This window comes from Ciconia boyciana, chromosome 5, assembly GCF_034638445.1.
Source record: "Ciconia boyciana chromosome 5, ASM3463844v1, whole genome shotgun sequence".
In the NCBI taxonomy this organism is placed as follows: Eukaryota; Metazoa; Chordata; class Aves; order Ciconiiformes; family Ciconiidae; genus Ciconia; species Ciconia boyciana.
The window spans coordinates 68762397-68775265 of NC_132938.1; the positions used below are offsets into that span (position 1 = coordinate 68762397).

The following is a 12869-nucleotide window of genomic DNA, read 5'->3' on the forward strand; positions in this document are numbered from 1 at the left end:
CTTGATAAAAGCTCTTGGCAGGCACAGTGTTTCCAGCTATTGTCACATCTGTCAGGATGGAAAGGATACATAAACTGTTTTTTCCTCTTATATTACTGTTAAAGGGTAACAGATGAAGCTTCTTCACTCCAGACTGTTAAGCCATGCTTTATTTTGAAGAAATATGTCAACAATGGCTGGTTGGGAAATATTACATTCCCATACTAAATAAAGTTTGTAACCTTTACTAGAGTAATGTCTCTTGCAGTAAAGATTTCAAATTGTACAATAGTAACAAACTAAAATACCTGGTCTTGATGTTTGCATAGGTTTTTGCTCGGAAGGACCTGACTGATTTATTAAAATTTTTTTATTTATTTTAATAAAACCCTTTTATGAGGTATAGTAAATAATAAAATGATGACTGCATTCCTACAAAGTTGTAGGTGTGGAGAATCGGAATTAATATAATTGTTAGTGGCAGAGAAGGCCAGAATTATGAACAGTAATACAGAAGTTAATACAGAAGAAATAAGAAGGACAGGAAAAAAAGTTAACGTTTATTCAGTCTTCTGCACATTTCATCTCTTAAGTTTCCTGTGCAGAAAAATGAAGCATACAGGGTGAACTCCTGACCTCGTGGAAGTCAACAGAAGTTTGAAATGACTCTGGGGAAAGGAACTTTTTCAATTAGTTACTTGCATTTACATATCTATTCAGAATCAAAGCAAAATGTACATACTCTGAATATTATGCAAAGCTTACAAGTAAGACTTGATACAGGCAAAAAAGGCTAGGTCTTATCTTGACAGACTAAGGAATGAGTGAAATGTTTGTCTTCCCTTCTCTAATCCTTCAAACAGATGCAGACATGAGTAACCTGAAGCATGTATTGCCATGCAAGTTTATAGAGGTAAACATCAAGGTAAACATTGCACTTGAGAGCCAAGTATAACAGGAGAGGGAAGAGTGGGGACTGGATGGAGCAGTTACACTCAGAGAGAGTATCATCCAAGCAACACCTTAGCTATAGCCATGTCCTAGCAAGAGCCTGTGGAAGGTCTTGACCAAGGGTGTTCCACTTTGATGTTTGACTTGGCCAGACTTCTGGGTGGATGCTTCTACATTGCTCCCCATCCCCCTGTCCCCGATTCCCTTGCTCCAAGATGCATGCTCATGCTATGCATTATCCAAATACCCACATTAAAGTCCCTGGAATAGCAGTTCTGGAACAGACCAGATTGACCAATTCCAGAAAAATTCTTTCTGTTTCTGTGGGAACAGTGACAAAGTTTGTACATTTCTGGTTTAATTTGTTTCTGTTTATTTATCGAAACAGTGCAGTCCAGTGTAATTGGATGTGGCTAAGGGCAAGGAGTTAGCATTCACATTTACAGAATTTGAGTTGGTGAATTTCAGTTGTGGGAAAAGAGGGAGAACTAACAGGTCTGGCAAATCAGGGACTACTCCCTCTTTCCTCAGCATGGCACCCAGTTTCAGTATCCCTTAATTGTGCGCATGCAGACAGAATGCTGTACTGCTGCTACCCCGGATACTCACTATGCCTGAATACATTTAGCATTTAACAAGGTGCGGCCTGCCATTCAGTTGATACTGGTGTATTATTTTCCTGGGATCAATTAACTCTGCTCATTGTAATCAATACATTACATGAACAATACAATTTTCTTATTGCTGTCCAACATCTCTCACACTGTGTTTTGGCCAAAATAAGAATATATCTGGGTTTGTATTGTGAAACTCTTTTTTGACCTTCCTCAGGGTGGCCACAGGTGCGTAACCACTCAAATTATGGTAATAAAGACTGTACTTTTTAGGCATTTTTAAATACACATTACTTGGGGAGCTATGGGAGAGAGTTCACTGAACTGCAAAATGCCTATGCATACACTTCTATTGCCTTTTATTTTCACTGGACGGTCTGGAAGTGATTATTTAGTGACTGTCAGAGCTATGTGTTTTGTCTGAAAGTATTTAAGAGGTACTAAGTGGTATGAGGCCAGTAGTCTCACTCGATTGCATTGTCTGTCTACCAACATCTATTGTTGGCTCCAGAAAAATATTGTCAGATGCTGCTAGCCAGGCTGGGCCTTAGCCTGTTACTGCAGCGCCTGTCAGAAATCATTAGCTAGTGATCTCTTTGACTAATGTTCCAGTTGATTGTCTGACTCATGTTCAAGATCTGTAAATGAGGCAGAAGCATCTTTACTGCTTACCAGCTGTGAAATGGCTAAACACAGCTAGATTTTCAGAAATCAAAATAAATGTATTTCCAATAAAGTTTGGCAACAATATCAAGTGCAAAGCTGGGAGCAGAACTATGTTTTTGTGGTTTTTAAAGTTACAGTATTATAAATCAATATTATCTCATCATGTTTTTGTCAGAGTAATGTATTTTACCAAAATAAAGAAATACTGGTAGTAGCATTAATCTTGTGTTGAGTTGGATAGACATTCTTTATTCAACATAATTTTATACCTTCGATTTTTACTCTTTTGTCCATTATCCTCAGATGTATCAGTGTTTAGCACAGCCTATGTCCTTTTGTCTCAGTCCTCAGTGTATGCCAATGAGGTATATACGTGTTTTTATGTATGTATAAAAGAAGTAAAAGTCTGACAACAATAAAAAATAAAGGTTGGGTTTTGGGGGAGGGGGAGTCTTGGGAGAGGAGCTGGTGTATCTGTTTTATATTGATGGAATAACCCCAGGAGGGTCACACTGGCATAATGCTGAGATAACTGAGAAGCAAATCTGGGCCTGAGATCTGACTAATATTTTTCTTGGCAAAGGAGGTAAACATGAAATTCACCACTATCTAGGAATTAGTGCAAGAGCTATACCACAAATAGGCTCTAGTTTGAGGATTTAAGCAGAACTTGTTACTTTGTTTTTACACTGTAACTAATTGTAGCCACAATAGACTTACAAAGACCTGGGAAGAGATTTTGTAAATAGATGCTCCCACAGTAGCTATCCTCTTTTCAGGTGCACCTGCATGCAGCTTTTAGTGCTAAGCAAGAAACCAACGGAAATTGTACAATGCTTCCTGATTTTTTTATTTCTATTTTGGAACCATAAAAAGTGTTTTTTTTTTCTGCATACACCAAAATAATAGTGGGTGGCATGTGGGACAGTTGTCTGCAATGTGGAAGACAAAGTTGAAGTCTTCACCCTGCGACCTTCCCATATCCTGCACAAATGAGAACAAATGATTGAAACCCACTGTTCTTTTCTGTATTAGACTTTGATTTTCATTTTATTTGGGTTTTTTTTAACCAGTATTTCCACTGCAAACCCACAGAAGTAGGAAGTTTGAGACAGTCAGTGTGCTTGGTCATGTAGAGCCAAAAACTAATTCGTGACCAGAATCAGTGCAGTTTTTATAATTTGTATTTTGTTAAACTTACTTTTTTTTTTTTAGAGGTAGGAAGAACTGTACATTGTTCTAATCTGTTTGTTCTATCAAACTCTCTTTGAAACAGTACAGAAATTTTACAACGGAGCCTAGCATGATCGGGATGAATCTACTGCAACAGCTTCCTTCCTCTTTGTACATAGCTATTTAAAAAAACAAACAAACAAACAAACAAACACAAAACACCATCAACAAAAAACCAAGACATTTTGCCCCTTCAGTAACTCTAAATCTCTGAAAACTCTGTCTGAGTTTTGAGAAAGAAATTCAGCCAGATTCGTATAATACCTAAACCCACTCTTTTTAATGTACCAGTATAGATTCTTATGTAGTCCCATTCAGTATCTCTTCACACAATGCTATATATTTCTATTTACATTTCCTTAACATGAAGAAAATTACCACGGTGACCTTTTAATGCACAATATTTACCACAGAATACTGAAGCAGAAGCATACTACCTTAATAAGACAACTTTTGTTCTGTTGTATAAAAAAATTTTTCCCTCGTTTTTGTGTAACAACAGCTGTATTCTCTAAGACCACAAATGCAGCAAAACTGCACATTTGTGTAAAAGTTTTCGGCATTAATTATTGACATGTTCCACCCCTTCCTTGGATGTCACTGTCCTCTGCACCAATTGGCCAAAATATATATAGAAGACCCGTTTCTGGCTATACTTCTGTCTAAAGGTAGAAAAACTTTCCTGGGAGCCTATAAATTCCATTAGATCCAAGTGATATGTGTTCCCAATATTTATCCACTTGTCAGAGAGCTAATAAATGACTGGCCCAGCCATGCCCACTCAATACACTCTTGCCACATGCATGTCTTCTCTCACGTGGTATTCATAAGAACCCAGTTAGATGGACTGGTTGTTCATATCCCATGAAAACAAAAAGCAAAATTTTCATGTCCGTTTGTTGTTTTCAGGCTGCTTACAGATTCTGGCAGATATCACTGTGTCAATTCCGCTTGATTTGCCAGCACGCAAGCTTTATAATTTTTTGTTTTAAATGAAAATTAAAAATGTACTGTAATTGCAAGAGACTTTGGGTGAAATCCTCTAATGCTTACATGTCAATCCAGCATTTTATCTTGCCCTGCCTCCTCTTCTTTTTCTGTCCTGAATGTTGAAGGTAAGGCATGTACTATAGGTGAGGAGGCCCCTCTTCACTTCCTCCACATAAATGGATACTGGGCAACTGCAGCATACAGGGGCATTACACAGCTCCGTTCCATAAAGAATGTGTCCCTTTCTGTGTCCCTACATAGTATCTGAAGCTGGAGGAGTTATTTGAAATACAGACGTAAAGAATATATTTTCTGTTGTAATTTATCAAGATTTCCTCCCTTTCACGTAGATGATTTAATTATCATTATTTCATCATTATTTAGAATGAAACATCTGATTTGTGTAGAGTAGTAGTAACCTGGGACCAAAATGAGCACTTTTCATCAATATGAATGAGTGGCTTTAGTTATTTACTTACTTACTTCTTTCCAGCAGCTGTTGCAGAGATGCAGTGAACCAATTTTTTACTTTAGCTTCTCTGGCTATGGTTTTTCCTTGGTTTTATCTGTACTTTTTAGGTTTTGTGCTATCTTTGATAGAAAAAAAGTACAGCAGCCTAAGCCTTAGGTGCCTAAGTAACCTTTCTGTGCTAGATAGTAACCACTGGAGGCCCTGCATCCTCGTTCAATGTTGCAGAGGCCAGTTTAAAGTAGGAGAGATTTTCACCCCAGTACATAAAATTATGGAAACCTTCTGACACTCTTATGGCAGGTTTTCTGATATGGGCATGATTATTACAACAAATGTTGTAGGTCCTCCGAGTTAAATGCAAAACCAAGAACTGTTTCTTGGACACTTTGTGTTTCTGTTACCAGCCTGGATTATTAGAAGGACGCACTGCAGACCTTGACAACTTTGAGTATGCATTCAGTTTAGGGCAAGTTCTGAACTGATGTGACAAGTTCCTAACTGAGGTGCCTGCACTCTCTTTTTGTCATATCTTATGCATTGATAACTCAATTGACAATGACCTTCAAGTATAGGATGCAATGCTGATGTATATGAGAACATAACTGATAAGAAAGTACTTGAGGGACAATAAATAGTGCAGTGCACATTAATAAATGCTACTTTTTGTGTACACAGAGCTTATATAACTAAAAAATAAGAGCCTTGTCCAGGGATACTCCTGGATGTAGTAAAACTCCTTCAAGAACTAGAAAATCTGAGTAGTGGAACAGTGATAGAAATGGTGACATCCATAGCATTAACACACACAAGTTGCCTTCTTTTGAACCATGCACTTTGCCAATGACAGGGGATGCAGTCTTAATAGAAAGTGCCCTATCTTTTACCTCAGTATAAATAAGCGTCTTGGGGCATGCAGGATACTGGTGTATGTCCCTGGGCATCTCCCATCCCCCTTCAGAGCTGGTAAATGACATTCACTACTCCTTTCTTGGAAACGTGCAAAAAGGATTTCCATAGATAGTCTTTGGAGATTTCCTGTTTTCTCATGTGTGTAATAGGTTGGGTCAAGCAACAAAGAGGAGGGAGGAAAGAATAGGATTTAATTTTATAGGCACTCTCCCGTCATCAACATTGGAAAAAAAATGGATGAAAAGAGAAATTATGCAATACAGGTGATGTCAGTGTTAAATTAAATTAAGATCATATGTTTTTATGCAGCAGCTGTAAGCCTTCGGTTGTGGGAGGGGTCATGATAATTCCAAATGAATGTTAACAAATTGCTTGTGTGTGTGAATAATCAGGCATAAAAATAACAGAATTATCTACAATATTTTAAGTTTAAATGTATAACCTATAATTTATTCACTTTTTGAGCATCCGAATTGTACTAAGAAAAGTTGTCATAGTGACAGTTTAAAGAAAGAAAAACAATATTAAGTTGTATATCAGCATATCTTTCTAAAACACTATGAATGCACTGTCTTAAGGTATTGATTAACAGAAATTCATAAAAACACAGCCTCTTAAAATCTTTTAAATTATGAATAAGGAAATTTATGTTGTGAATCAGGTAATATCTCTTTGGTTCTTGCAAAGTGTCGAAATACAGGGATTTAAATGCAAGTTGTATCTTTTTAATTTGTAATTATTGAGTCGTTCAAACAACTATAAGTAATGATCAAAAATGTAGTCCCATTACAGCTAATTAAAGAAGAAATGTACAGGTGGGAAAACTTTAATTTTGTGTTTCATATGGATACAAAAATGTGGAAATTCTTAGCATTGTATTTATTGGGCTTTATTTTCCTGTTTCACAGATTTTGGACACCTCTGTAAAAATCTTCACAGCGTGTTGTGATTCTGCTGGCCTAGGCAGAGCATATGCAGCTATAGCCAAGATCCTGGTAAGGTAGGTTAGCACATCCTTGTCTGGCTGTCAGTGCAGATTCATTCAACTGTGAAAGACTTAAATCGTTAGAGGTCTGTCGCTTCCCATTACTGACTGCTTAAATTTTAAGCAGTGCCCTTCTTGCAGTAAGTGACCCTTTCATCGAAAGTTATTTTAAGCTGGTACACATTTTTAAAAGTATATGATCCAAGCTTTTTTTTACCTGTAAACTGTAACGTGTCCTTTTTTTCCCACATTTTGGGGCTTTTAAAATTTTTTTTCCCCATAAGTTTGGGAGGAACCTTACTGGAAAATAGAAATCCTGGCATATTTTCCATGTTAAAAAAGACAGAAAGTCGTGAAGAATGAAGAGTGTAGACACTTCAGTAAGTGTCTCAGTGTAATCTTTTCTGAACTGTAAGTTTCCATGTATTGTACTCACTTCTTCCATGGAGGCATTTCTGGTTTGTGCATGTGTAACTACATATAAATTTGTTGCAGATAAGATGCTTGTCTTCAATGTTTTTGTTTCAGCATCTGGCATGAAAATCTTCTTCCAGGTGACTTAGTTTGAAACTATTTCAACTTCTTACACAAATAATTTTGACATAAAATAGTCTAATGCAATTATCATATGAAGCAGGAAAAGAAGAGATTAAAGTGGAGGTTGCAGCTTATCCTTGATTCATCCTATGTTTGGGGACTTCAGTGCATATGATGCACGATAAATGTTGGCAAACTGTTTATGGAGGAGGACTTGTCACCAGGTTTATTTCAGTGTGCAGAGCAAATTCTCCTATTTGAGTTAGATGCCTTGCCTCTTGGCCTTTCAGAGCATATAGGGACCAGCCACAATCACAGTTCTTTTCAGCTCTCTGATACATAATTCATGGCTATTCATATTCTGAGCATCCTAAATAAGCACATGGGATAAGATGTTCAAAAAGCCACAGAACAGACTTAGAATACCAGGTCCCATTTTCAAAACTGTCTTAAGCCTAACTGAGAAAGATTTAGTTGCTGGGACATCAGCTGTTATAATGAGTGACTTCGCAATGAGTGCAAAGATGTCTGAGCTCTCAGTAGCATTCATGGGTTCCTTGTATTCACAAAAAGCAGCAGTCTGGGTAGAGGGTGGCCTAAGATAGCCAAGAGGACATTCCTAGAAAACCATGTATATTAATTTCCTCTCTCTGTGATTTAGATATTCTGGAATGAGAGCATATACATTGATTTAGTCAGAAGTTACAGATTTGGAGATCCTTCTGAAGTTAGGTTTCTAAACCCTTCATCTGAAAGACCATGCCAGTGCAAATTATTTTCTTAAAAGCAGAGCTAAAGAAGGAGTGACTAGTGATTTTCTCCTGCATCAAATCTGTACCCCACACCTTCTGGGAGCATTCTCTAGCTATCTGGGAATGGACGGTCTCACTGCATTCCGGTTGTTGGAATTTGAAAGAGGAAAACTACTGGGTAAGGAGAAATGAGAGGGGAAATTAAGAGTAATAGTTTAGTATTTAAGGCATCCTCATAGGAGAGGAACATTCTGATTGGATTCAAGTGAGGGAGGAACTCAGTCTCATGGATCAGGGATTTAACTGCTAGTCTATCGCACAGGTATAGACACAACTGTAAACCCTTCCTCTAGAAAAAGGCTGCTGTGGTATTTTTTATAAAACCTATCTGGTAGTTATGCCTTGAGAGCATTAACCAAATTAAACACCTTACATATGTGCCTGCTTTGAAGAGCTTTAGGTACGTGATAAGCCTAAAGTGCTCTGCCCTGTAAAATATCATGATGATTCTCAGCACCTTTCAGCCATTTGAGAAACTTTTATGTAGAAAAGTCTGGGCACCTATGAATCACAGAGTCATAGAATAGTTTGGGTTGGAAGGGACCTTTAAAGGTCATCTAGTCCAATACCCCTGCAATGAGCACGGACATCTTCAATTAGATCAGGTTGCTCAGAGCCTCATCCAACCTGACCTTGAATGTTTCCAGGGATGGGGCATTTACCACCAATCTGGGCAACCTGTTCCAATGGTTTACCACTCTCATTGTATACATTGTAAAAAAAAGTCTTCCTTATACCTAGTCTAAATCTACCCTCTTTTAATTTAAAACCATTATCCCTTGTCCTATCACAACAGGCCCTGCTAAAAAGTTTGTCCCCATCTTTCTCATAAGCCCCCTTTAAGTATTGAAAGGCTGCAATAAGGTCTCCCCAGAGCCTTCTCTTCTCCGGGCTGAACAACCCCAACCTTTCTCAGCCTCAACCCCAATCTCTCAGCCTTTCTCCATAGGAGAAGTGTTCCATCCTTCTGATCATTCTTGTGGCCCTCCTCTGGACCTGCTCCAACAGCTCCATGTCTTTCCTGTGCTGAGGACTCCAGAGCTGGACGCAGTACTCCACGTGGGGTCTCACCAGAGCAGAGTAGAGGGGCAGAATCACCTCCCTCAACCTGCTGGCCACGCGTCTTTTGGTGCAGCCCAGGATACAGTTGGCCTTCTGGGCTGCAAGCGCACATTGTTGGCTCATGTCCAGCTTTTTATCCACCAGTACCCCCAAGTCCTTCTCCGCAGGGCTGCTCTCAATCCCTTCATCCCCCATCCTGTATTGATAACTGGGGGTTGCCCTGGTGCAGGTGCAGAACCCTGCACTTGGCCTTGTTGAACCCCATTGAGGTTCACATGGGCCCACTTCTCCAGCTTGTCCAGGTCCCTCTGGATGGCATCCCATCCCTCAGGCATGTCAACCACACTACTCAGCTTGGTGTCATCTGCAAATTTGCTGAGCGTGCACTTGGTCCCGCTGTCTATGTCATTGATGAAGATATTCAACGGAACTGGTCCCACTCCAGACCCCAGAGGGACACCACTCATCACTGATCTCCATCTGGACATTGAGCTGTTGACCACTACCCTCTGGATATGACCATCCAACCAATTCCTCATCCACCGAACAGTCCACCCATCAAATCCGTCTCTTGCCAATTCAGAGAGAAGGATGCTGGGGAGAACTGTGTCGAAGGCTTTACAGAAGTCCAGATAGACAACATCCATAGCTCTTCCCTTGTCCACTGACATAGCCACTCCATCAGAAAAGGCCACTAGATTGGTCAGGCAGGACTTGCCCTGGGTGAAACCATGCTGGCTGTCTTGAATCACCTCCCTGTCCTCCATGTGCTTTAGCATAGCTTCTAGGAGGATCTGTTCCATGATCTTCCCAGGCACAGAGGTGAGGCTGACAGGTTGGTAGTTCCCCGGGTGATCCTTTCTACCCTTTTTAAAAATGGGTGTAATGTTTCCCTTTTTCTAGTCACTGGGAACTTCACCTGACTGCCATGACTTTTCAAATATCATGGAGAGTGGCTTGGCAACTACATCAGCCAATTCCCTCAGGACTCTGGGATGCATCTCATCAGGTCCCATAGACATATATGTTCAGGTTCCTCAGGTGGTCATGAACCTGATTGTCTCTTACAGTGGGAGGGACTTTGCTCCTGAGGGACTTTGGTCCCTGTCTTGTGATCCATCGACTCGAGAGGTGTGGGAAGAGAGGTTGCCAGTGAAGACTGAGGCAAAAAAGTTGTTGAGTACCTCAGCCTTCTCCTCGTCTGTTGTTACCAGTTTGCCAGTCTTGTTCATCACGACAGTACGCTTTCTTTGGCCTTCCTTTTCTGGCTGACATACCCGTAGAAGCCCTTATTATTCTTTGCAGCCCTTGCCAAGTTCAGCTCCAGCCACACCTTGGCCTTCCTGACCCCATCCCTACACAACTGGGCAGTGTCCCTATACTCTTCCCAGGTTACCTGTCCCTGCTTCCACTGCCTGTGCATTTCCTTCTTGCCCTTCAGTCTGACCAGCAGGTCTTGACTCATCCATGCTGGTCTCTTGCCTTCCTTTCATGATTTTTTACACCTGGGGATTGAGAGCTCTTGTGCTCTATGGAAAGCATCCTTAAAGATCTGCCAGCTCTGTTCTGCTCCCTTTTCCCTGAGGGCAGTTTCCCAGGGGCCCTATTGACTAACTCCTTGAAGAGCTGGAATTTTACTTTCCTAAAATTCAGGGTCCTGACTTTACTTTTTGCCTGTCCCATCTCCCTCAGGACTGCGAACTCCACCAGTGCATGATCACTGCAGCCCAGGCTGCCTCCAATCTTGACGTCACCAATTAGCTCACTTGCACTGATGACCAACAGGTCCAGTATTGCATCCCTTCTGGTAGGGCTGTCTATTACCTGGCTTAAGAAGTTATCCTCAGTGCATTCCAGCAGTCTCCTGGATTGCCTACAGCTCACCATGCTACTTTTCCAGCAGATGTCGGGGTGGTTGAAGTCCCCATCAGGACAAGAGCCTGCGAGTGCGATGCCTCCTGTAGCTGGAGTAAGAAGGCTTTGTCAATAGGCTCCCCTTAACTGGGTTGCCTGTAGTAAACACCAACCACAAGGTTCCCTTTGTTGCCTCGGTCTCTAATTCTTACCCATAAGCTTTCAGCCTGCTTGTGGCTATTCTTCAGGGACAGCTCTTCACACTCCATCCATTTCTTGATGTAGAGGGCAATGCCTCCACCCCTCCTTCCTTGCCTGTCCCTTCTGAACAGCCTGTAGCTGTTGATAGCTGCACTCCAGTCGTGGGAGTCATCCCACCAAGTTTCAGTAATGGCAACTAGAGTTGAATCAGAACTGAATTCTGACATTCAGTTGACCAAAAATTCAAAGGATCACAGTTCTGGATTTATGCTCCAAAACCTTAAAAAAGACTCAGGTAAGATGTATAAACCTCTTTGTGTATGTGGGCCTTAAATCTTCTTGAATGCTTGAACTCTATGAATGAGGGTCATAGAGACTTGGGAAGTTTTCATGTGTTGTCTTAATGGGGCAATTTTATAAGGAGGTCTCACAGATGGGGAGACCCCATTCTATAAAACCCATTTATTCATTGTTTTAAGTAGAAATGGATAAATTCCATAATTATTTTTACTATGTCACAAGGAGCAAAAATAGCTGAGTAGACTGTAAAGTATCTCTGACATGAGAAAATAGCATAAGCAACACTTGTAATGGGTGTTGAGGAAGCTGGCCAAAGCGAGGCTGCTTTCAATTATCTTTGAAAGGTTGTGGCAACTAGGCAAGGTTCCTGAGGACTGGAAGGTTGCAAACATCACTTCTGTCTTCAAGAGAGAGAATCCAGGAAAATTCAGGCTGGTCAGCCTCGCCTCGATCCCTGAGAAGGTGATGGAGCAAATGGTCCCAGAAGCAATTTCCAAACATGTTAAGGACAAGAGGGTGATTGGATTTAAGACAGGGAAATCATGCTTCACCAACCTGATAGCCTTCTAGGATAAGACAACTGGCTTGGTGGATGAAGGGAAAGCAGTGGATGTTGCTTCTCTCAATTCTAGCAAGGCTTCTGACACTGCCTTCCATAACATCTTCATACACAAGCTGGTAAAGTATGGCTTAGCTAAATAGACAGTGAGGTCGACTGAAAACTAGCTGAGCTGCAGGCCTTCAAAGGGTTGTAAGCAGCAGCATGAAGTCCAGTGGGAGGCCAGTCACTAGTGGTATACTCAGGGATCAATACTGGCACCAATACTGATTAATATCTTCATTAATGACCTGGATGGTGTGACCAAGCGTACCCTCAGCGTGTTTGCAGGCAATACAAAACCGAGGAGGAATGGTTGATCCACCTGGTAGGTGGTTATGCTGCCATTCAGAGGGACCTCAGCAGGCTGGAGAAATGGGCCGATGACAGTCGCATGAGGTTCGGGAAAGGAGAATGCAAAGTCCTGCACCTGGGGACGCATAACCCCGGGCACCAGCCCAGGCTGTGGGCTGACCGGATGGGAAGGAGCTTGGCAGAGAAGGACCTGGGTTTCCTGGTGGACAACAAGTTGGCCATGAGACAGCAATACACACTCATGGCAAAGGCAACCAATGGGACCCTGGGCTGCATTAGGCACAGCGTTGCGTGCAGGTCGAGGGAGGTGATCCTTTGCCTCTACTCAGCACTGGTGAGGTCACCCCAGGGGTGCTGTGTCCCACTCTGGGCTCCCCAGTACAAGAGAGAG

General features: G+C 41.2%; 1 protein-coding gene across 1 annotated transcript in view; it reads left to right on the forward strand.

Annotated features, from left to right (window-relative positions):
- Positions 1–12869, forward strand: part of TTC29 (tetratricopeptide repeat domain 29) — a 157890-nt gene that overhangs the window by 63410 nt on the left and 81611 nt on the right. The window contains exon 7 of the mRNA XM_072863409.1: positions 6723–6814. Coding sequence (XP_072719510.1) covers positions 6723–6814 — 92 coding nt within the window. The remainder of the gene's footprint in view (positions 1–6722; positions 6815–12869) is intronic.